The sequence below is a fragment of the Triturus cristatus genome, chromosome 7 (genome assembly GCF_964204655.1).
Source record: "Triturus cristatus chromosome 7, aTriCri1.1, whole genome shotgun sequence".
NCBI lineage: Eukaryota > Metazoa > Chordata > Amphibia > Caudata > Salamandridae > Triturus > Triturus cristatus.
The window spans coordinates 242140472-242167032 of NC_140590.1; the positions used below are offsets into that span (position 1 = coordinate 242140472).

A 26561-nucleotide genomic window follows, 5' to 3' on the forward strand; every position below is an offset into this window, starting at 1 on the left:
GTAGTCTGCCGCAGCAAACCACTTGTGTGCCTGTTGCAAGTGCCGCTCCAGGGGTGCAGATTTTGTAGGGCCATGTGGATAGATCATTTCTCAGCCCATCCAACCAGCTTCAGAGGCATTTCTGGCTCCATACTAAGAGTTGTGTATCACTTATAAGTACTCTAGTATTAATTACACAATGCTCATCTAAAAGAGCACTCTTTGAGTTTTAGCCTTTTCACAAGTCTATTGAATGAACTATACAGAACTGACAGCTATGGGTTTTTATTTATTTATTTTTTCTTCCAAGTGTCCTAAGTAATGGAATATGGTGACACCAGGCAGTGGGGTTATCTGGTAATCCTACAGAGAGAAGTCTCTAGGATTACCTACAGGGATAATCTTACAGGCAGAAGTTCCAAATGGCTAGATGCTGTGTGACACCTTCCACTTGTTCTGGCTTTGAAGCCAACCCAATATAAGATGCTAGGATTATCAGTCAAGTACTTAGACATTCTTCTTCTAATGCTATAGTTGCATTAATAGCATAATTACCAGGCGCAGTAACGTACTTACACATTCGTGGTATTACTGTGAAGTCACCAAAAAGTGTAAACAGGGCTCTTTTGTCAATTAACTTACATACTTTCACTGTGCTCCAATCTAAGAATACCCTGTGTATGTGTAATACCACTTTGAAGTTATTAAAAAAAGTGTAAACAGGGGTATTTTGTCAATTAACTTAAAAGCTTCCACTGTGTTCCTATTCAGGGGAGTCCTGTGTATGTGTAATACCACTGTGAAGTTACCAAAAATTGAATACAAGGGTCTTTTGTCAATTAACTTACAAGCATTTCACTGTGCTTCTTATCCAGGCGAACCCTGTGTATGTGTAACACCACTATGAATTTACACAAAAGTGTAAACAGGGTATTTTGTCAATTACCTTACAAGCTTCTACTGTGCTCTTATCGGGAAAACCCTGTGTACACGAATATCATGGTGAAGTTACCAAAAAGTGTAAAAAGGGGTCTTTTGTCAATTACTTTACAAAATTCTACTGTGCTCCTATCCAGGAGAACCATGTGTATGTGTAATACCACTGTGAAGTTAGCAAAAAGTGTGAATGAGGTCTTTTGTCGATTAACTTACAAGCTTTCACCGTGTATCTATCCTGGGGAACCCTGTGTAAGGGGCTATGAGCAAAACAAATCCTGCTTGTAAAGTGCTTTGGAAATAAGTCCATACTTTTAGGATCATTAGCTAAGAAGCCCCTGGTTGAATGTGTAAGACTGAACCACTGGATCCTCTGAAACTGGAAGACCATGTTTCCAAGATTCAAAAGCAGAAATTCTATTTCAGAAGGACTTTCGAAAGCTCCAAGTGGCTTCTGTTCACCTGGCTCCTCCAGTAAGTCAGGTACATCCTGTGGGCAACCCAATCCATATTTTGGGAACTGTATTGGTTCTTTTTCTATTAAGCTATGAGTCAATAGGTATTAGGATGTGAAGTTCTGCAGTGGAAAAGCCAGGACTAAGTCAAGGTATAGAAAATAGAAAAAAATAGAATAGTATATAAAACAGCATGCAATGTTGCTGCTTTGATTCTTAGGTAAAAAGACTCTGTGTGGAGTATGCTGAAACCAGACAACCTTTGTTTATTGGGCATTAACACTGAAAGGGTACATGGTAAGAAGTCCATCTATGTGTGGTTATCAGCCGAAGGTCTAACTATGCAGGATTCTAAGCAGTGCTTCGTTTGTAAACAAAAGATAGTTGCAGGAGTGATCAAGTTTCCTTAGGAGCCAACTCCCGGCACTGATGACTGCCAGGGTTGCTGAATACTCAGGCTGCTTAGTCTTGAATTCACACCATGCATTTATCTTCCACCACTCTAAACTTCCTTCCTCTTTATGTGAGTGTGGAAAGTTCTTTTTAATCCCTGCTTTCTCTTTGTCACTTTTCTGATCATTCTTAGCCTCATTCTTGCTCCTTTCTTTTTCTTGGTATCAGTCAAGGTCTAGGTTAAAATGAGTCTTAGTGCTGACTACCTGCTACTGCCAGCATCAATTAAACACTACCCCTAATAGAGGGACATAAAGTTGCTCTCATATGTATACAGTGAAGGTCCTCCAAAGTTGGATTCCTGATGAAACATAACTTTTGAAAATAAAAGCTTTTAATTGGATAAATAGTCGAGAGGGTTAAGGCAGAAATGCTATCGTTTTCTAAACTGATGGTCAAATGAAAGTCCGATCTTCTAAGTGAGGATCATTGAAGAGTAACTGCATGGAAAGAAGCCCATGTTTGCAAGATTCTGATACAGGCGTCGCAGAACACAGCTATACTACCGAATGACCCTATGGGCAGGTCTTTAAGAAGCGAGGTCCCTCCATGTATGGACTCCTAGACACAATCTCCAATTACAGTTCTCCGAGATAGGAAAGTCATGTTTTATGTGCTTTATCACAGGAAGGAATCTGTTAGGAGAACAGCACATTTAACTAACACAACTTACCCAGATGTCCATATCCAGCGATTCCAACCCGGACCTTCTTTTGGCCCGACATTGCATACACCGATCCCTGACCTGTTGAAGCAGATCAAAAAGATTTGGTTCAATTGAATATCTGGTACGTTCTTTTTTTCAATCATGCACCTTTGGATTTGGACAATCATGAGATTTGCGAATGAACGAGTGCCAACACTATCATCAGCGTTTTGGCTTGAAGTGATCAAGGAGAGTGGTCAACTCCCCCACTCAAAATGCAAATGCCCAGTAGCGTTTCTATCAAGAGTTACAACTTTTCAATTTGCGATAGTCAAAAAAGGTGCACTTTTAATATTGTGCAGCCCACTGACCCAATTCCTTCACAAATGTTCATGTAGTTCTACTTCTCCATAAGCTTTCTAAGAAGCAAAACTATGCATTTTAAAACTACTTTCAAAAGTATACTAGCTATTACAACCAATTAAATCCAGAAATACTAAGTGAACCTCTTACACACATAAAACAAGCATTGGCATAGCCAGTAGGTCTCGCCTTTGGGATCTTATAGGTGTTTAGTTATCCAGCACAATATCCTTGGTGCAACAACATCAAATGTTGCATGGCTAAACACTTATAAGGTCCCAAAGGCGCGACCTATTGGCTATGCCAATGCTTGATCAATGCTTTGAATGGTTTGTAATGATATGGCATGGAGTGGAATGATGTGAAACGGAAGTGTGTATAGTTGAATTTTTGTGGATTCTAGACTGATTCACTCTTCATAGTCATTTCCTTTGTCTTACAAACAGGCCAACTTGAGAACACCTGGAACAGGCTTAACGCCACTGTTTAGCGATATACAGATAGACATCTGCATCTCCAGCTCCCCAGGAGGTCCTTGGCGGCTGTGCATTTATTTATTTGTTAGCATTAAAATGAGAACTGTATTTTTGTATGAGCGGTGGGCTCTGCCACCATTCTAAAAGATGAGCTTCTGATTAAGTTGTCTAAAGGTACTTAATATAAAGCAGTGCCTTTTAATTTTATACCCACAGTGCAAAACTGGATGCTCATTCCTGCTAACACGTGCCAAGCGGGTTTGATTCCAGCATTGGTTCAGAGCTGCCTGCCAGCAATATCATGCACTGTAAACAGATGTGCCACCTGGTGATATAAAGAAAGAGAAAAGTTTTCTCTGCCCTAACCTGGTGGGCACATAGCTAATATGAATCACTGTTTTGTGTAGTGCTTAAACAAAAGCATATGCAAGCGCAGCGATAATTTTACAATATTTATATCGGCAGCATAAAAGCCTAAAGTTCCCTCTTGGACCAGGTCAAACACTGCTTTGCAGCAGGCATGCTAAGCCACCATGTTATCAGTAGTGAAAATGAATCACTTATCGTCTTACCTGTATATATTTTCAATCATTCACACATTCAACAAGATACTCTTTATAAATTTAGCTTGCAGTGGTTCCCAAACTGTGTGCTTTGCGCATGCCACCTCTTGCTGGTTTTGACAGCGCACTATGGTGCAGTGACGCACAGATGGGGAAGCACTGCAGGGGGGTGTTAGTGCTAATCATTTTCACCATGTTCCGGTCGCATGCCCTACATTTCCGTTGGCGGAGTGTGGGGATCCTAAATCGGTCTAACGTTTATTTTGCTGCTGTATTATGGAAACTAAAGAAAGAACGCTGTATGAAAAATGTAGACTTGCGCTTCGATGCAATTTCAGCAACGTAATCAGAATTTACCAACTCTCTGCTGCCTGGATCCGCCGTCCAGTGAAGGTTTGTTACTGTGCTGCGAGGCCTGCCTATATTTCCTAGTGGTGTAGATTCTGCTTCCTTGTTCCTATTTCCTCCGCATCTGCTAGCTGTTCTTTTCATGCCGGGCCATTCTGGAATGCAGCTAATTCCAAGGAAATAAAAAACAAGCGCGCGCGCCTAAAAAAGTGTTGGCAAAAGTGAAAGTGTTTTCCCTTGCGAGAGCGAGCCACGGGCACCATGTGTTTGCAAGTTCATTACAAACATATGGTGTCAAGCTCACTCCCGCAAGGGAATCGCCAAACGTGCACGCGTTGCCATTGAAGGCAATGCAACGCGTGCACGTTTTTGGGACAAAAACCGTAGCGATTGCTACAGGTCTTTTTCCTATGAAGCACATGCGCGCTGCGTAGGCGAGACCTAAAGATATTGGTATGAGCATCAGATGGCTTGGTCAGCCAGTTGCATCTTCTCACAGCATCATGCTCTGCGGTTATTTCAATGAATTGCAATATTTCATTTGTGACTGTACCTGACTACATTCACAGTAGATACTCAAAAAGAACTGTGTACGTTTTATTGTCCTAAAACCTCATTCCACTTAGTACTACCTAAAAACAAAAGCAGACAGAGTTTAAACTGAAGGGAAATCCTGACAAATTTAGTAACGCTAGGTTGAGCTGAATGGTCAACTGCTGTAGAATTCATGCCCACTATATTTAAATAAGTTAAATTCAGACATTTATTATTTCTGAGTACTTTCGTTTTTTGGGAAATTAAATCTTTATCAACTCGTTCTTCTAAACTAAGGTTTAGGAAGCTTGGTCTTTTAAAAGTAAATATGATGCACATAAGAAAGCACTGGAAATAAGGTGGTACTTGAAACAATTTCTTCTACATTTCATGACTTGGAAGCAATGTTTTCTTATGGAACCGAGGCAAAGAAAAGTTGCCCATAAAAGTGTATTGCTTTGTGTACGAGGCAGGCAGATTGTGGCACATGGTATGGTTAAAGATACTTTTTCAATTTCATAGAAATTTACTTTTGAGGAGCATTACTCCATGGCAGGGTCGGCTGGCGTTCATGGGCGAGATGGGCGCCGCCCTGCCACCCTTAGGGGATTAAAACAATTTGAGCTGGAACACAGAGCAGCTAGCAATACATTGTGCTGGCTGCTCGGTGAACAAACATGGGCAAATCCGGGGTTTTCTTTGAGGGGGTGGGGGGATGATGGCTCTTGGCTCTGCTGCGCATGCTTTTGGCTGGGCGAAGATTTCTTCGACCTGGAGCCAGAAAGCAGAGCCGTGAAGCCACACAGGTGGGCAGGATCTGTGTATCACTGCCAGAATACAGCTTTTAATTTGGGCGTTATTCGTAAAGCCGAGGGAGGAGTCAGAAGCTCCCCATTAATTCCAATGGCTGGGGGCAGGCCACTGAGGCCAGTCTGGCTTCGGGAAAGTAGTGGGGTGAGGCAGTGGCCTCTGCTTCTTCCTCGTGGAGACAAAGTAACAGTTGTTGTTTACTGAAGTGATTGGTGTGCTGGGTTCTGGGGGAGGTGGTCAATCCAGCATTTTCCAGTTTGTTTGAGATGTGCCTGCCTGCGTCATTGCCACTCTGTTTTCTGCACTCGGCAGTCACGACTCGGATTCGCAGCCCGGCGCGAGAGAACATCGAGCTCGTAGGATTAAGGTAGCTGTGTTTAGTTTGACTATTTTTTAAGCCTCCACCCCCGTGGCCTCTCGTCTAACCACTAACATGCAGCACCTGGCCTGTGGCCTCTCTGCGTCAGTCGTCCAAGCCTGCACATCGCGGCCTCTCCTCTGATCCCTGACAGCCTGGGTTTCATACTTCACCAGGGAGGTTTCATGCAAAAGAGGAAGTGAACTTGAAGTGAGGGTCAAGAGAAGTTTTGAAAGTCTTTCTTCACTGCACTGCATCGAACCCAAGTGTTGGGAGAGGCTGCCATCTTTAGGAGCTCACCCTACGAAGGCAGCACAGAGGATGCACTTCTGGAAAGGGTCAGCCTCGCCCCACGCCTGCAGCCACCCTTCCAGGAGCCCTCCCAGCACCACAGACACAGCCCCGCCCTGAAGGGTGCTGCTGACAGACCACACGAGGCGGGTTTCCTCTCCCAGGGATGAGAAATACAAAGCGACAGGCTCGCAGCGGCGCCTTACACCTTGCATCTAGCCTCCATCTGTATCTTTGATACCTAGGGGAAGCCGCTGCCAGTGGTTCATGCCCTAAGAGGCCTTTGCATGCTTTGACATCATTGTATTCAGCTGGCCAGTTCCACAGAAAACAGACAGTTTTGTCCATGCCGCACTTGGCCTCTCTGCGTCAGCCGAAGCCTGCACCCCGCGGCCTCTCCTCTGATCCCTAACATGTCACATCTGGCTGAGGTGTCTGCCCGTGAGTGCGGTATGGTTGGCGTGTTGAGTGCGGTGTGATCAAAGTGGCAGTGGCATAAGTGCATAGTAGGGTCAGACTTACAGTGTACAGGCGCCCTGTCATCTTCCAGGTTAGAGTGTACCTGTTTTTGGCATAAGTTTACCTCAACGGGGCAGAGAGGGGGCGTGTGTGAGACTATGTGTAGTGTACACGTGTTTGGGCAATCCTTTCTGCAATGGTTCTTTGTGTGGGGCGTCAAGAAGGGAGAAAGCCAGCATACTGCCTAGTTCTTCCCCTAGTACCAAACATCCTTTCCCCACACACAATTCCTTCTTCTGGAAATTAAGCAGCAAGATGGAATGTATTTTTGCAGTGCCCTGGTCGGCAAGCCACATTTATTGTACACAAGCTGCTGCAGGTTTACCCTTGACAATTAATTTCTGGCCTGTCTTTCATCCTGCGGTGAATGTATTTATATACATCCTTAATTTATGTCAGCTGCCTCTTTTCTGCTATTGTATTTCTCGGCGACAGGGACCCGTCTGATGGCCCACAGAAAGACAAAGTACACCAGTTCTATATGGACATATTAGAATAGGTACGTCTTTTATGCTCTGTTACCAGTGTTTGCATAGCGCACAACTGCTGTTTATGTTTTTTGACACCTGCAGTCTAGATGTCTCTTGTTTGTAGTAATTATGGCACTCAAGCAGTCCGTGGAAGGTGCGGGCAGTTTGTCGGGTCGAGAACTCCATGAGGACGTTAATAGACCACCAGGAGGCGCCATGTCTTGGAAGGCATTTACTAATTTCAGCCTGCTGGGTGTGTGTGCCTGTTGGCTTTGTTTCTGTCTGAGTGAAATGTGAGATTAGTCGGGAGTCTAGACCATGTGTTTAGCGTTCTTTACGTATGATGGGGGTTGACGCTGCCTGGAGCTGATTCAGTCTGCACACTGTTTGGAAGGCTGGTAATTATATATGTGTCTCACGTATTGCAATGTGTCTCACTTATTGTAGTGTGTTAAGTTTTCCTACATCAGATGTGGACAATCCCAGTACCATCTGAGTAGTGTTTGCACTATGATGGTTGCATGAAATTGTGTCGAACACGTCTATGTTTTCATGCGAAGTGCTGTTCAAGTGCAGCCTTTTGCCATTTGCATGACTTTTGACCAATGTTTGCACAACAGTGTGTTGTTTGGGCTTTTGGCGCATTCGGCTGCACTTGCTGCTTGTGGCGTTGAAGCATAGGTTGGGAGGAAAATCACCACACATTTGGGTTTTTTTTATTGTCAAAAGGCGGCTTTATGCAGGAGCAAGCTGGGGTGTATAAAACAATAATATACTCCAGCTTCTTGTCGCACCAACTAGCATGACATCACAGTGCTCTAACTGTTCTAAACTAGCTCCTTACAACACCCAAAGGCCTCTCTGCATCGGTGGAGTGAACACTGAGGGCTGACCATCCTGGGCCCAACATGATCTCGCCGCTCCCAGTGCTTAATTTGAGCCAGCAGTTTCCGGTGCTCGGCACCGGCACTTAATTGTCAGCACCGGTGCTTATCTCAGTCTGCCACATGTTGGCATTGTCTGCCAAATTTAGGTATGAGCACAACAAAAGCTGTTTATTCATTCAATATACATTAACAATGATTAATAGCTGCCAGTCCTGCCACCCAAGCCATTCTTATAGCTTTGGGGGCCTGGAATAGTATCAACTGTCACACTTGTAAGAGTGTGATGGTTAGTAGTCGTGTTGATACTGTCACTGGTAGCGCTAGCAGGGACAATGCTACAGTGTCCTCCTGACGAGGGCCCTGGCACCTATATTTTTACAAATCAATCAGTGGCCGCTCCTTTGTTTTTGCAGTCTGACGATGCAGTGTCCGAATCTGCCACGAAACCTTAGGTTTCCTGAACTTGAGGTGTTGTTAACACAGCCCTAAGCAGCTTCCTGGATACCTTTATGGAGCTGAGAACTGAGGAGAAATTCGAAGGAGTGCGTGTTTTCCGAGAAAAAAAATACCTCTCGTGCGCCGACTGCCTCCCGACTCTATTCTACTCCTGCTTGCCCCCTGTTGCTGCTGCTCGCGTGACGGAAGCAGAGGTAAGTGGAGTGCTCTGGTGCTGTCAGTCAACTGAACTCGTGCAACTCCACCTAACAGAAGCTCTCAAGCTTCCCGGGTGCTTTCCTGAGTAGCTCATCCCGTCAAGATTAGTTTCCATTCTGGGGCTTGGAAAGCTAAATGCATACTAGGATCGATAGGAATATAAGTGTCAGAATTCCCAGGTGAGTTCCTCACTATGGACCATGGAAATTTGAGAGTGCTGCATAAATGTCGCCCTGCTGACTCTATTCAGCAGAAATTGGACGATCCTATTAAAGTACTGGAGATAGGATAAACTATTTTAGTAGGATACTGAATATCTGTGGAGCTCTCTGGTGTCGTGTCATTGTGTGAGTGGGTCATCCATTTTTTCTCTATGCATCCTGGTACTTGTAGTCGTGTTCATCCCACTATAAATGTAAACACCTCATGTTATTTCCTTTTGAAGCTGAGGACGTGGGTATTGTATGGGGAATCTTGGGAGTTTGTTTGAATTCTAAAGAGGCAATTGCTTTTTAGAAGGGTGGATGTGAAATAAGAACTACCCCCTTCTAATGTGTGACTTGGCAGGGATTTGCTAACAGCCCCGAGCTCACACATTGTATAAATGAGACGGTTCTTAAAAGTGAGGCCCTGGATTCAAAGACCTCCTGAGTTCAGACTGCACCCAGATTGGTCTGCAGGGTTTGTAGGAAACGTTGAGGTTGGGGAAGGGAAGAGTAGAACACATGCCAAATGACCACTCCTGCTCTGGATATCCAAGACCTGCTACCCCCATTTGGAGCTATAATCTGACAATCTGTCAGGCTCAGCCAATAAATGGCCCAGGCCGAGACCTAGGTGGCCTTGCTAATTCCAGGGTCAATACCGTTTCACACCACCACTTCTGATAATAAAATAAAATCTCTGCCTTTAAACTGCTCTCTTGCATGCAATAACAGCTTAATGTGCTCTCTGCCCACATCTGCAGTATGTATGCAATATCTAAGCTTTTTGCCTGAACGAAATCAACGCATACAGTGAAGGACTACCTTAACCAAGTTTATAGAGAACAGGAGCATCCCTGTAGACTACTATGAAATGTGTGTGGTACATAATAGCAAGCAAAAGTGTTTCACTGAAATAATATTTATGAAAATTTAAGCTACAGAAAAAAATTGTGAATTATCCCTTATTTGCAGCAATAGAGGCACTGTCAACACACAAAAGACAACAAAAACACTGTGAAGAATCAGCGGCAGACGGTTTTAGCCCGGGGTTCCAAGGTCGTGTGTAATTGGCTTGGGGGTAATTTTGCAAGCACACAAGTTAGAGGATTGGGCACATTTTTGATATATTTCTAATGTTTTCTTCTCACTTGTGCTTTAACCCCTTCCCTGCTCATGACGGAACCGTTCCGTCATGAGCCACGGTTGGCGTGTGCTCATGACGGAACGGTTCCGTCATGACAATCCTGTTGGCGGCCGCTCCGCCTGCGCGGCGCTGTTTCCCCGCCTGTGCGAGGGGACAACGCAAATGGGCGGAGTCATGACGGAACCGTTCCGTCATGAGCACAGCTCAACTGTGGCTCATGACGGAGCGGCTCCGTCATGAGCACAGGCCCACCGCGCTGCCCCCCTGCCCCCCCCCCAGCGCTGCAGCGGAATGTCCGCAGCAGCGAAGGGGTTAAAATGCTATATTTGGACCCCGTGTTTGCAACAATTTGCAGTAAATATGTGGTGCAAAAGCCACCCTTGGAACCCATTTTTTTAAAGGTTTTCTTGCGGGGGTAAAACCCTCTCCGCACCCTGCTTTTGCAGTTCAGCCTCGCTCGCTTCGCTCGCTCGCTTGGTATACTTCGATACTATTTTTCGCCCCACCACTTTCAAAATCCACCAGCTGCCCCTGCTCCATGGAGGACAACAGAATGACAGAGGGCACAAACTATTAGAATAGACCTTGTTTTCAAACATTCCAACGTTTGACCTTCTCGTTCTCCCTGCTTACTCCCTGCTTAATGTATATAAAGCTAACCTCAATAAGTGGAATGTACTAAGAGCTTTACCCATTCTACCTGAGATATACTCGTCGATTAAAGTCCTTTCTTTCGGTGTAGGCACTGGCCTGTGACTTGGACCTATAACAAGGGTAGACGGTCTCTAATTACCATTGTCAATGAAATATAATGCTACAATAGGCTGTCTGGACTCAATTGGTTAGAAATAGTTTTTAATGTGATAGCAATTTGGAGGTTTGAAGAGCCCATGAGACCTGAGATGATTACCAAAAGCACCAGCCTAATGTGCGCAGCTCCTTCTTGGGGACTATGTTGGGATAAAATAAAAAATAAAGAAATAGGGACTATGTTGGGATAAAAAAGAAAAACAAGAGTTAAAATAAATGCTTACAGAACACAAGAAAGAAAACTTTGAAGCAAACTTTAAACAAGCATTGGCAAAGCCTATAGATTTCACCTTTTTGCTTTGTCATACAAACCTGAAGCCTTTGCCCATACTTTCTGCTTATACTGCTCAATTGCTGGAAAAAATTATTATTGCGGGTGCTGAACACACTGGCAAAATAAAAGCACAATGTAGTGTATGTGCGCATGTATGGTGATGCATATGCACATGGTGTCATCATGCTACAGTGACCCACCTTTATGACGTATGCATGTGCATGTGTCACAAGTCATGCACATGCATTTGTCTTGATGCAGTGGCCATTTTGTTTTAAATATGCCATTCAAATATTGTACATGCCTATTTTGGATCAGTAAATTAAATAAAAAACGGCCCTATTTTATTCCACAAAGAAGATGCAGCTAAGTGCAAAGTGCAGCTACAGGGCCCTAAAAAAACCTGAATGTGGCAGTGGGGCAACATATGTTTTTCAGTAGTTTTTAAATTCCTATTTTAGAGAAAAAAGCTATTAACTGTGAATGATTTCCCATAATTCACAATGTCTAGGTGATTTGCAGGCTATTTAAATTCTCTAAACAAATGAAAAAGTCAGTGCTGGAAATGCTTCCACAAAGCCGGTGCTGCTCTCAGAGCATTCATGAGCACACCTGGCAGGCTCCCTCCTGCAGGCCCACTCTTGAAGCAAGCATCTACCTATGAATCCTGCCCAGGGCGAGAAAACAAACACTGTAAAGGCAAAAGCCTCTCCCAGAAACTCACATCGTCCCACATTGCACTGTACTTTCCTAAACATACTCTGTAGCAACAACGTATTACAATAGAAAAACGCATTTTAGAATTTACGATTACTGTATTATTATAATTAATGATAATAACAATATTAATAGTAATAGTCATCATAATTATATTATGAATAGTAATAATAATAATACTGTATTACATTGTTAATAAAAGCCATTACAAAAACATGTTAATGCACACGCATGACTTTCAAAATATGTAAATCCATAAAATCATTGGTAAAACACTCAGAACGAACACATTAGAGGCAATATATTACATCCGAATAAGAGTGAAGGCTATGATTTCAGACATATAATCTCAAATTGGATACTGAATTCTCCCGATGCATTTCAATCACAACGTCTCAGCCTGACTTATCGCTTTAGTGGACATTCATGCAGACTTAGCCTTCAGAGTATGATGCGATTATACTCTTCGCGCCAAGGCAAACTTTTAATTTTGCAGAGACTATTTTTTTTAAACTTTATGAACCCATTGGCTGGCTGCATGTCTTCAGTGCTGAAGCATTTTTCACCGTCTTGGCACAGGTTCTAATCCCCCCTTCCTTTCTATGCAGGCTGCGAAAGCAGCATAGACTATGGGCCAGAGTTTCAGATGCATGCTGGAAGAGCCTCTGTGGCCTGTATGTGAAGTGGTTTTCCATTTATGTTTAAGTGCCCCAATGTCAAACAGGGCAAATCAAAATGTAGTTATAGCCCTTTAAATTTTTTTTTTTAATGTTATTGGTTTTTGAGCACTTAACCACCGCATTACATCGCCACCGGCCATAACAGATAATGGAACCACATGTTGCACAATATAAAACGTTTCATGTTAAGGCATCCCAATATATGTCAACCATTTCCTTAAAAGTTTCTCATGCTTCTTGGGGCAACCCCGGTATATGTAGACCACTCTCTCCTGCATGGTGCCGCAGCCCCGGTCCACCGCCTGCCGCCAAGAAGCCATTGCCACCATTTAGCAATGTCTCTCTTCGCCAAAGCCACCCCAATCCTCAGAAGAGTCTGATACCCAATGGTGTCACTTACACCTTCCAGGACTCCCAACAATTCGACCACTGGGGAGCAATGGGTCTCCCAATCACTCCAGTATAGTCCTTTTTAAAATTCAATGAGAAGTACTCCCCAGTTTAAGGGTGAAGTTGTCCTTGAATATAAGATTCTACTAAAGTGTAATAGTGATTTAGTGTCTGGCATGTTCTGGTACCAAATGCACAGAAAGCAACATGCTTTTTTTTACCTGTTTAATATTACCTCGAAATGAGACAGAGGGAGGGAAGATTCCCACTTGTAAAAGATAAATCAAGTGAACTAGAGAGAGTAGTATGTTGCCTTTGGATTCTTTCTAACCCCTTCCTAATTTCTATCTACAAAAGTAATTTACATTTACATATCTTTGCCTGAAACTTAGAAGCATCCCCCGCAGAGGTACGGCTGGAATTTGGCCTTCAAAACCTGAAATTCCAAAGTATGAATTCCTTTGTGAAGCTGTGTCATGAATTTCGATCATCAGAACCCGGCTCATTGAACTGCCTATGCTGGGAAGAGAAAAAAGCCCAAATGGCCCAAGAAACACCCACTAAATGGGGAGCTCACTTGAGAAAAACCCAGGCATTGATTTTAGTGTCTTTGATAACCATAGAAAGTTCTTAAAGTGGTAGGTGTGGCGAGCAGCCTTCAGGCTTGTCTTGAAGAAGTGTTAAGCAGCTTGTTTTACCATTTTATTCTGTAGTGCAAGTTAGATGAATAGAAATCAAAGTGTTTAGCAAAAATAAGACTATTTATTATAACACAATATAACACAATATCACTATCACATTGGTATATCTCCTACCCGGAGTTATCAACACAATACACAAGAATACTTAGAAAGCAATCAGAAATTTAGCACAAAAATACAGTGGGAGACCAAACCATATACTAAGAAAGTGGAATGCAAACTGCAACGGAGGGAGGGACTTGGACCGGAAGACCCAGAGGAGCCATGCACACAAGAAACCACCCATGATAAGTACCCAGGAACCCCACGGAGGTTGTGTACATAATGGAAAAAACAACTGCTTACCCAATGGATGTCAAAGGAAAAGTCACAGTTGCAGTTTTGAAGAAGAAGGACCCTTCACAGAGGCCCCGGTAGAAACCCTCTTTGGAAAGCCACCCCTCCCGTGGATGCTCCGGGAAGCAGGTTACCTACACCAGGGAAGCTGGGTGAACACGGGTGAAGTGTCGTCGGGCCCTGCAGTAGACAACAATGAACAACTTCGAAGAAGATGCCTCTGGAAAGACTGTGAAGGTTTCTAGTGAAATTCAAGAGTGGATTCTGGAAGTGAAGAACCTGCAAGCAGAGGGGACAGAGTCTATGCCACTCGATGGTGACCAGGGGGCACATAGACACAATGCCCACCAATGCCGGGAGGTTCTGAAGAGTCCATGGTGACATTGACGCTGCAGCTATGAGGGCCAGGTGCCGCTGAGAAAGACCAGGAGCCATGCAAGAGTTGCCCAACGTCGGATGTTGGTGTCTACGTTGCCGGTGGCCGGCAGGAGCACCAACCATCCTTGGTAGCCACAGTTGATGTGGACGATGAAAAAGGAGCAACGTTGGTACCAGTAGGGTCCAAGGGACTCCCTAACAGCAGGAGAGTCAGAGCAGGCCCGAGCAAGCAGGGTAGCCCACTGAAGCAAGAGAAGACCCTCAGGAGGACCCACAGGCCGAAGGCAGAGGAGTCGCAGGAGGACTTCGAGCAGCTAACCAAAGATGGAGGCCCATGGTGCAGAGGATGCAGTGAGGATGCTGATCTTGGAAGGAAAAGGTGCTGGAGGCTTGACCTTGTTATAGCCCGAAGATCTCTGGAGTGCAGAGACAGCAAGCCGTGGCAAGGGTAAGTCAACACGGTGCAAAGGGGTTTGGTTCTAGCAGTTCAGACGAGGGATACTGGCCTCAAAATTGCGGAGAGGACAGGTTAGGCTTCCAGGGAATTGCAGAACCACAACCTGTGTTGCTGAGCCTCGGGAAGTCCTGAAAACGATAGTAGCAGCAGACAAGTCAGCTTTGTTGTGGTGCCAGCAGATGCAGGGGAATCACTGCTTCACTACAAGGGAGATTTCTTCCGGTGTCCTTGATGCCCACAGGTCTGTTGAAGAGCCTGGATGAAGTACAGACACAGACGATGAAGAAAACTTGAAGAACATTGAGACCAGGCGCAGCAGGAATCTTCCTTGGTGCGGTCTCGGTTCCCGTTGAAGTCCAACGAAGTCCAAGTGTCTAGATGATTGAAGAGCAACATAGCTTCAGAGTTGAGTCTTGTCCCATGACGAATCTAAGGACCCACCCATTGGTAAGCCCTTAAGTACCCTAAGCAAAGGGTCTAGAGATCATCAACAAGTACTTACTTGCACCCACTGGGGTGAACCACTTAAGAACTTCATGCACCAGCTTCTCATGGGGCGACCCGGAGGAGGAGCTAGCGGTGTGCGCTCCATTGCGGTTGTTTATAAAAATGGCTCCCTCGAGCTTTGAGCTGACGAGCTCGTGGACGACGCACCTGCGTGCCTGTGCGGGCACTGAGGCCCTTGACGGTTGCTTGGCGGCCCTCTCTTCCACCCCTAACTATTTTCTCTACTGAGGAGGGAAGTTATCCCGAAACCCGAGCCATGTCTCGGGCGATATTTTAAAACCCGGGACATGTATCGGGTCTAGAGATCATCAACAAGTACTTACTTACACCCACTGGGGTGAACCACTTAAGAACTTCATGCACCAGCTTCCCATGGGGCGACCCGGAGGAGCAGCTAGCGTTGTGCGCTCCATTGCGGTTGTTTACCCTAAGCAAAGGGTTAGGACGACTTGGGGGTCCCTCCCAGAGGAGGGGCTGGACAGAGGGGAGGATACTCCCATGTCCTTGATCCACTTTTGCGCCAGAGCAGCAGACAAGGGCTCCCTTTACTTGTTCAAACTAGAGTATGCAAGGAAGGCACCAAATGTACCCTTCAAAGTAGTCTGGTCTCGCTGGCAAGTGCCCCCACCAAGTGCCCAATACACTAAGTCTTGTCAGGGAGGTGGCCACACCTCCCAGTGACAAGAAACCTATTGTTCTACCTTCCACTGCTTGAGCTTGGCTCAGCAGCATGAGGGTAGAATCGGGTCTGTGGTCTGCAGCTGCACTAGCTTGCTGGCAGACCCTGCAAGGCTGTTACCTGGAGAACAGGGGGGTCTCCTAAGGAGCCTCCCCAGTACATGGAATCATACTTCCAACACTAGAATCGATGTTGGGGCATGATTTCAACATGTTTGATACCAAACATGACCGGGTTTGGTGCAGCCACTGTATAGTTAGACATCTCGTAATGACTGATGTCCACTATATGTCCAAAAATAGCTGACCACTGTTAGAACCGAGGTCCTAGGGACCACTGACTCTGACACGGTAGCTTGGCGCGAGTCACTTAGCCACGCCCGAGGCTATGTGTGAAGTAGTTGTGCAGCAGACCCCCACACTGACAAAGTAAAGCACACACAATAAAGAGACACCACTCCAGTTTCTTTTAGGAGAAAACGTTTCTTTATCTATTTCTTGTCAGGGTTGAAAATGCAAAGGTCCCGCAGTATGCAGAGTAAACGGTTTTTGTATCTTCAGGTCAATACAGACAACAATGCTTATGCAGATATATATTCAATTCAGGCAACAAACCTATTGCAGATATCTACTCCTTACAGGTAGCAATCCTATTGCAGATATATATTCTCTACAGGTTCAAGGGAGGCATTTCAGCAGGAGGGGGCATGTCCCAGACGGTTGTTACCCGCATCTGATTGATTTGATTTTTCAATTTATAAAGCGCAACGATTGCCCGAGGGCGTCTTGGCGCTGGAGGCTAGGTTGACGAGGTTCTCAGGCCCCCATGTGACTTGGACTGAGCCCCTTGAAGGTGAAGGTCTGGGGCACACAACGTCAGCTTCAGAATGCAGGGAGTTAACTACGGTCCACGTTGTTTGGTCCAGATCTCACTCGGCAATTGGGCGGTCACGAGGTTGCCACTTCTCTCACGACTCAGTCCTTGGCAGCCCCGCCTCTAATGAGGGAAAGCCTCCCGCCTGGGATGTTACCTGGCGCTGGGTGGGCCGGAGCTCCTCCGGTCTCTCTCTTCTGGGCGAAGGCGGCCGCCCCCGCCCTGCGGCCAACTCCGGCTCGGCCTCCGAGGTCTCGGTGCACCCTTCCCGCGGGAGGCTGATGTAAGCGGGGACGTGCCTCACTGGAGACCTGGTTGCCAAGGGACGCTTCCCAGGAGCACCAATCCCAGCGCGGCTCCCCTGACGTCACGGGGAGCCCGCGCAGCTCTCCTCACAGCTCCCGGGCCGGCGGCGGTGATCTTGGGCCCACAGCGCTCTTCTGACCAGCGCTCCTCAGGGATTTGTCAGCACCGAGGCAGGCACCGGATGGCGGCGTTGAATTCGCGGTGACACGCACTTCTCCTCTTTCTTCACTGGGGCTGCGGCGGTGATTTTGATACGGCGGCACTTCACTGACACAGCGCGTGGCAGCAGTCCAAGGCTCAGGCACACAGCGCCACCCAGGCACAGCACTGATAATGGATTTCAGGGGTCAGGCACCCAGCGCAACCCAGACGCAGCACTTCACCCCCACGGCGCTACACAGCCACGGCTCCGCAGCGGGCTCCAGGTCAGTTACCTAGATTTGTAGTGTCAGTTCATTCATGGTGTTAAGAGTCCCATGGTCAGGCAGTCAGTTAGCCTGGTTGGGGGAAACACCCTGGGGATGGTATTCCTGGTTCCCCCCTCGCAGGGCAAGGTCAGCAGGCAGGCAGGGTAACTCATCTAACTTGGGGCAGCAGCTCCTAGGACCAGTCAGCCTCAGTAGTGTAGCAATCCCCCTAGCTCAGCAGCCTTCACTCCAGAGGAGGGTCCCCAGGTCCAGAAGTGTAACTTCCTTATCAGGTTCCCTCCTCTTCTTTTATACCCCTAGGTCAGGTGACCCTTCAAAAAGGGCGGCAAGTTTTGGCAGCAACCTGGGGGGGGTTGGAAGGTTCTAGAGGAATCTGGGGACTCTGTGGTGTCTGTCTATGGTGACAAGAGGCGGGATGGTCAAGGTCACAGTAGCATTAAGTCCCAGCCTTATCCCAACTATTAGTGCGCAGAGAGGACAGTGGCCTCACCGCAGTAGCAGGGGCCTGTGACAACCATGTTGTTAGGAGAGAGCACCTGCACCTCAGCACTGTTTAGCAGCGGTAAGGCGCCCAGAGTTCTATGTCCAGCAAAAATGGCGGTCAATGGCAAGGCAAAAAGGGAAAAAAAATGTAGGGGAAGACCAACCTAGGCTGACAGGTCTCACAACCACACTTAACAAAGCCTGGAGAATCAACTCTGGTGTTTGTAGAGGTGTCCTGGTCATGCAGGAGCACACTCACACTTGTAACCAAGCAACCTGCCCTCAGGACTGAAGAGCCTGCCATAGGGGTGACTTATAGGTTTAAAGTGCGGTGCAGTGAGAGGTGCAAGCACCAACCTACACAGGCTGCAATGGCAGGCCTGTAGTCACAGTTTAAGTGGACTCCGATGGGTGGCATAATACATGCTGCAGCCCATGGGAGACCCCTGATCTACCTATGCCCTGGGTACCTTAGTACCATATACTAGGGACTTAAAAGGGTACACCAGTAGCCAACTGTGAAGGTACCTAAGTACTTACAATGTCAATTTAGGGTAAAGAGCACAGTTGCTGGGGTCCTGATTAGCAGCATCCCAGCAGAGTAAGCCAAAAAACACACTGAAACCAGGCAAAGGTGGGGTAACCATGCTAGAAGGATCCTACCTTCTTAGAGTAAATCTGAGGCAGCGCCAAAAACTAACACCTGAAGTTGTGCAACAAGGAGAAATACTTGTATTTCTCCTCGTTTTTTGCTCTTTCTATTTGTGCTGCATTCTGCAGCAGACAAAAGGAGCAAAACACCATCAATGATTGTTTTTGTGCAGGAAGATTGCACAAACTCAATCATCCGTGCAACGCAGGCACCCTTGCACGGTACAAGGGAGCCTGCATTGGCGCATGGCTGTTGTTTGTGCACCAGTGCAGGGGAGGGCACAGGGGTGTGCCTTATTGTTGTAAATACTGCACATCCCTGCGTTTTTTTAATTGACGCAGCTCAGTGCAGCAAAAGTGCTTGCGGCGCCATGCTGCCCCACCATTACATTGTAAATACGTCCCCTAGTATACGCAATGCTTGCACGGTTGGCTGTTTAATCAAATTAAATTTCAGTCAAATATAGGCCACTGAGGTGGAAAAGAGGTGGGCGAAAAGCTGCTTCAACAGGTAGCATTGAATTATGGCCAGTTAATCACAAATTCTGAGAGTACCTCACAGCCACAGGTTAATAGTGGCATAAACCTTGCACTGATAATATGTACTAGGTGTTTCACTGATAGACCACTCAGGATGTTCAACAGGGCAAACATTAGAGTATTTGCCTTAGATTTTAGTTTAGTCTTGGATGGACCGGCTCTGAAGTTGGCTAAAACGTTGGTATTATCAGAAATGTACAGGTTACATAAAGGAGGAACTTGACACATCCCTGTTTGAGGCTTCTATTTGAATATATTTCTTTGACAGGGATGCATTTTCACCAAGTATTACCTGGTAGAAATTCTACATCAGTTATTGACCATGTGTTGATATCTTCCCCCGTTAGTCGCTTGTGTGGTACACCAAGGATTATCCAGTCGGTCGGGAGTGATCAAGACATAATTATATTGCCTTTTTTCTTTTAGGGTGAGAAATGTGTAGCCTCCCCTATAGACAACTATATCATCCCTATTAGGCCCAAGAGGATGCAAGTTAACTGGACAGAAATTAAGCCAGATAACATTCTCTGAAAACTAGTAGCCAGGAACTATACCGATATTAGGTATTGCCTAAAGGAAGCAGTGTCCCCTGATAGGTTGTTTTCTAGCTATAATTATATTACCTGTTCTATTAGTTCACTTTGACTCAGAATTCTACCTCTCCTTGAGCTTTGGAATAGGGGATGGTTTGACCATTCATGCACCCAGGCCTTTCAGTACCTGAAAGTGCCACTACATTGATGCCTACAGGATTATAATCTAATAAAATCTCTTCGCCTTGAATACAGATGGGCCCTTGCAGCAGGAAAGAAATTGTTATATGAAGAGCTGTGGTCTAAATTATACCTAGCAGCAGACTGTAAAGATCACAAGCTCTTTTGGGATACGGCCATTTAAAAAATGATGATATGCAAGAGTTAACTCTTATGTTTCCTGCAAAGTATGGACGGCACATTTTTTGTAATTTCTGCACAAAGCAGCGAGATTAGTGATCTTTTAGGATGGATGGAGAGGAGCACCTGGGACCACCTCCCACTAGACATTAATCTGGATGAAGTTATTCGAGCTCTGCATGATAGTGCCAGGGGTAGGGCTCCGGGGCCCGATGGGGCAACTATGGATGCCTTAAAAGCAGGAATAGAATTATGGGGACCCATTCTAGTAAGGGTGTTCAATGCAGCAGTTAGTACGATTTCTTCCTCATGGGCTACTTCAATAGTTATCCGCAGCTACAAGTAGGGCGATCACTCATATCCTAAAAACTATCGCCCAATATCTCTTTTAGATTCCTCAATCAAAGTCATGAGTTGGATCTTTCTTATGAGAATGGAAGAGGGGGTGCAGAAAACCTCCATTTTATCTACCACCCAGTTTGGTTTTAGAAAGGGTATTGGTACTATCGAGCAGTGCGCTCACTTAGATCACCTGATTGGTAAGTACACTTAGGCCAAATTAGAGCACCTTATATCTTTGTTTCACTGATCTAAGAAGCACTTTCGATCTTGTTGACCATGCTTTTTTGTGGCCAACATTGCTCACCCTGGGTGCCCCTAGGGCCATTATAAATTTCCTGGCATGTATGTACAAAATTCTATCAAGCACAGTTCGATATAGCCGACAGGGAGAATGCTCTCCTTTCAAAGCAGGGCAAGGAATCAGACAGGGCTGTGTTGTGGCCCCTCTGCTTTTTTCCCTTTTAATTAATGGAGTGGATAATGCCTTGTCTAAACAAGCTGAACATCTGGTGGGTATTGAGAAGCTGAAGGTGGAAGTAGCACTTTACATGAACTGATCTAGAGAAAGGCTTCCAAAATTACCTAACTCTTGTTACCAAAACTCAGTACCATTTTGTCCTATCCAGGCTAAGACTTGAAATAGTGCACCACTTGGTTGCTTGCCTTATTGTGAGGTCATGCCTCTCTTACAGGACCCCTTGTCCATGTGATGGTATTAGTAAACAAAGCACATTGCACTTTATGCTGATTTGCAAATTGTATTCCCAGATTAGGCGCTATTATCTGAAACCATTGTTTGTTGCACAGAATATTAGAAATCATAAAGAAGCCCTCAAGTTCTTGCTTACACTGAATGACCATCAGGTATGTTTTAATGTTGCTCTTTTTATTTTGAAAGCCATGAATTGGAGGAAAAGTGCTATGTATTAGATATCCTTCTGATCATGAATCTAATGTATCGGATGTATCGGATGTAAGGTTTTAAGTGTGTTTAATGGTGTTTCCTTTTATCCAGAAAGCTATGAATTGGAGAAGAAGCATCATGTTCTAGAAATAACTTGGTTTTGTACCATACTGGATGCACAATTCTACTTTGAGTGTATTATGATGGTTTGATGAAATGTTTTATGCTCTGTTTTACTACTTTTAATAACTTATACATTTATGGATGTTTTTTTACTGTTGAATAAAGTTTATTCAACTGAAGTGACAGCCCAGATGCATATCAGAAGCGGTGCAGCCTTTGAAGCTCACCGCTCTGATGTTTAACTTCACTAGCCTGCTGTGGAGGAGGGAGGTGTGACCTCCTTCCTGGTCAGCCTTTGTTCCTGAGCCCTGGGAGTGATCACACTGCTTGGCAGGAGGTCAGAATCCTCTCTTGGAGGTACCAGGAGTGGAAAAGCGCAGACGGGTCAGCCAGAGGACAGTGAAGCTGGGGCAATCAGGCGGGCAAACTCTTGGTAATACCTAGGTGCATGCCAGCCTTCCCTTGACACTAGATTTATGTCAGGGCAGAGAAGGCATTTTGATCGACACCAAACAGGCCATATTTATGTCGTATCATAAGGGAGTTAGTCGGATGCAAATCCCATGGAATCCTATGGACCGCCTATCACTTATAGTGTACTTTATTGGTAAAGACATTATAGAGACATATAAGCTTGCAATTACACATCTGCACTCTAAATATACTGCACCCTGTCTCCTGCATACAGGAGGCCTTCTCTAGGGGGGGCCTGACGTATTATAAAAAAGGTGCATTTGACTGTGCCATACATGGTGAGGGCACAGTAGAGTTTGAGCAGTTTGCACTGCTCCTGCAGTCTGCAATGGCAGGTCTGCTGACAATAGTTTACCTGGGTCAATCAGGGAGGCACAACACTGTGCTTCAGCCCTGAGGACCCCTTTACCGCCTATGCCCTGGGAGCACTGGTACCATATTCTAGGGACTTATAAGGGAGTAAAGTCTCTTACAAATGGAATTGTAGATACACATATATGAGTTTTAAGGAAAGAACACTGGCACTGGAACCTGTTTAGCAGCCTTCAGAGCACTGTCAGGGTTGAAGACCAACATCTATTAGTCCACATGGGGCAAAAGGTGGAGGGACATCTGTCCCTATTTTGTGGATTTGTTTCTAGGGCCACCATTGGAGAATGCTCTGGTCACCAGTCACACTCTAAATCTGTCTTTTCTTCAAGTGAATGGGCCACCACCTGAATACTGGACCCGGATCTTCCATCTTTATCCACCACACTGGACCACTTCAAATCAATATCCAGCAACACATTGCTCTTACTCCTAGTAAGGTTCAAATCTTTTTCAGGAAGATCCATCAATAATCATGACATCAACATAAAACTCCCACCAATATCACGTGCTTCCCAAATAAACAAGCATTGGCATAGCCAATAGGTCTCGTCTTTTGGACCTTATAAGTGTTTAGACATGCAGCGTATTATCCTGGGTGCTGAGCTGCCAGAGATTGAAGAGCTATACTATTAATACACACTGGATGTGAAAGGAAGAGTGAATTGTTTTTGTGCATGAAAATAGTGCGGGTGAGCTTGTGTAAGAAACAGCAAATGGGCTGCAACTTAAAGTGTGTTCATCTTCTGTGGAGCATGCTGGTACCAGTGCGTTTTGCACCACTAAAGGTAGGCAAGTAAGGAAAGTGTTAAAAAGGCAATTCCCAGCCAACCATCCCTATATCCTTCATGCAGTGCCATAACACTGACTAAAACAACTTTGGCATGGGACACTGACCACATAACTTAATGGACTCATGATTATATAGAACAGGGCACAACTCTGTGTTCCAGACCATGGATTGGTAAGGAAGATGGATATACTGCCAGGTCACCAGTTGGTATTATTTTCTAGGTCACCAGTTGCTAAGTCCTATTGGCTGAACACACTTGAAAATAACAGGGGCTCACTATAAATAAGCACATGTATATACTGTTGTATTTTAACCAAGGCAGTATGAGAGCGGTAATGATATCCCCACAAGGGTTCTAAAATCTTTGTTAGACTGATCCTTAATGCACAGCCATGGCTGCAGTGGATTTCACATGACCCGGTGATGGTGCAGATCAGAAATAATATATCTACGACTCCCAGAGTCAGGCGAGAGATATTCTGTGCCTTCATTCCCAGCTTGGGAACGTAACACGTTCCGCATGTAACACTTGACTAATTCAATGTTGTCCCATTACAGTGCATGACTGTGGCACCAAGCACCTCTACCGCTCATTTAAAGAAATATGCCTCTGGCAATACTACCAGGGCAGAGCATCCGCTTTCCAGGATATTGACACACAACCTGGTTCACAAAAAGCAAGGCCGTAAACACACAGCCTTACTTGTCTGCACAAGCTCCATAACCAGACCCAATAGGAGCATGGTACACACAAGCTGAATAACCAGACTTAGTCAGGCTCACAGAGGATAGTACCCTGACCCAGGGTGTAAAACCTAATTCAAAGCGACCCGATGCAAGCTGAATAACCAAGTACCGGCCAAAAGAAATCTGCACTGACCTGAGATGCTTCTACTCTGGGTTAGACAGAGACCCTCTGATTTCCTAGTTGTCTGGGGTTGGAGGCGAATGAGGAAAAAAAATAAAAAGCTGTAGGCTATGGGGTTCTTGTGTCTGCAGCGAGTGCTCCCTCTGTTTTGTGGATGGATTTGACACACCAGCGCAGTCCTGCCAGCTTCGTTCTCAGATCCTCTGGGTTCGGACCAGAGTGATCTGATCAGAACGTGGCTTCAGAATCAAGTTTCAAAACACGGCGAGACTCCTGGATGGCAGATGACACTGCAGCAATCATTAACTAACCTCATCTCGCCTGTGCCCAGTGCATTTAGAACCCGCCTGTACAACCTACCGCTTGGAAACGAGTACAGTGGGAGACAGAGGGAGGAGGGAAACAGGGACACAAAGAGGAGTGGTGGGGGTGGGCACACAGAGACAAGAAGGCACTGCAGCTGCCAGCCTGTGCGCCGCTGCTCGCTCCCACGGCAAAAGGCCATTTGCAGGCTACAATTATAAAGAGACACACGCAAAAGTCAGTACAATGTGTGGGAAGAGTCAGACCCACACAGAGTAGTTACAAGAAGCCTCGCAGAGCAGCACATGTGTGCTGCGCTAGACTCGACCTAAAAAGGGTAAAATACCAGAAAGAGGTAAAAGGGATTGAACCCCAATGGTTTCGCGGGGCATATGGAGAGGAGTCTTGTAAAGATCTGTCCAACGTAGCGTTGCTTTTAGATTTAGCTTTATTAATGATATTGGCCCAGTGCACAGTTGGTTCTACACGTCTCATGCTCCACTAACGGTCTCCACCTTACAATGTTCTCTTCCCCCCAAGAGACCACATTCTAAGCTTGTCATGACAACCATGAACACTCTGAATTCTGCAGTCATAACATCTTCCCCTTTGAAAACAAAAGTAAACAAAAAAACCCTTATTTAAACTACATCACATAAGAATAAGTCTAACATTACATATTTCCTTAGTTAGTTCTAGTAACATATAACATTGTACAAGCTTTAGATGTATTTGAATTACCTGTGCACAAGTATAAGTAACCATGTGTTAAGCAAGGACTTATTCACATATTTAATCCCTCAGTTTGAAGAGTTCCTTTACAACTCTTCCAAACCGTTCTGTTTCATGTCCACTCGAGACGTTCCTTTCTACCAGTGGAGAATCAGGTGTAGAACTTTGAGCAGGAATCCCAAACCCGGGAACCAAATTTGAACCTCCTTCTTCATCAAACGACAAGTCTAAAGTTTTTTCCCCATGATCGCACACCTGCTTCGTATTTTTATTGCACACTGTAAAGGAACTCATATGGTGAACTTTACCATTGCTCAACAAAACAGAATTGCTAAATATTTTCTCTGCCACATGAGGTTTAGAAAACCTTCTCTGTCCTCTCCTTTGTACACCAGTTTCTTTTTAACTTTAATACAGTCACCCACCCGTGGGTTGGGTATTTTACATCTTTGTTTGGTGTCTTAGTATTCTTTGTACACCTGTTTAGCTTTATCGATCCTAGCTTTTATGACCAAAGGGTCCCAGACCACTCTTTTAGTATTAGGCATCCAACCAATATTTTCCGTGGAGAATGCAGTTCTACCATGCATTAATTCAAAAGGACTATGCCCTGTCATCGAGCAAGGTGCAATTTTGAATGCCCAAATGGTCCGGAACAATTTAATCTCCCACTCTAAACTGTTGTTTTTGCTAACTGGATCGCTCCTTTGATCACACTATTAAATCTCTCCACTGCGCCGTTCCTGTCCGGATGCTAAAACGAAGTAGTATTATGTTTTATGCCATTGTGTATTCAAAAATTCTTAAAATCTTCTGCAGTGAATTGAACACCATTATCGGTAATAATCGACTTTAGTAAGCCGACCCCCTGGAACAATTTATGAAGGAATTGGTATCAATGCATTCAACTACTTCCACCTCCGGCCATTTTGAGAGATGGTCGAGGGCGACTATCAGATACTTCTGGACTGTACCATCTAAGATTGGACATGTCATATTGACACAAGTTTTTTTCCAAGGCATCCCTGGAACACTTACAGGGCATAAAGGTGGTCTGAGGGTAACTTGACTTTTGTCAGCATGCAGACAAGCTATGCAATCTGTCACCATCCTTTCAACACACACACTCATACCCGGCTACCTCTAATATTCCTTAATCCGGTTCTTTGTTTTTGCTATACCTAGGTGTCCTTCATATCACAAGTCTATAATCCTCCGGCACGGAGGAATAATTCTACTACTCCTCAAAATGTTATCATCATCCACTGGTAATTCTTGTCTCACTTCCCACTATACCTTCAATTTCTTTGTGATAATACCCTTTCCAGGCCACCCTTTTAAAATCTTACTCTGAACTTCGGTTAATATGTTATCCTCCTCATAAGCTTTGCTCCAGTCTTCCATTGTGATCACACTCATTTCATCACCAATGTTGGCTACACTATATTGCTCAATGTA

At 45.2% G+C, this 26561-nt stretch overlaps 1 protein-coding gene across 6 annotated transcripts in view; it reads right to left on the bottom strand.

The window, feature by feature from the left end:
• ASPDH (aspartate dehydrogenase domain containing) overlaps window positions 1–26561 on the bottom strand; it is a 200921-nt gene that overhangs the window by 135811 nt on the left and 38549 nt on the right. For all 6 annotated transcript variants that reach the window (XM_085616122.1, XM_085616123.1, XM_085616118.1 and 3 more), the window contains one exon: window positions 2497–2568. In XM_085616122.1, the coding sequence (XP_085472248.1) occupies window positions 2497–2548 (52 nt within the window). In that variant the 5' untranslated portion in view covers window positions 2549–2568. The remainder of the gene's footprint in view (window positions 1–2496; window positions 2569–26561) is intronic.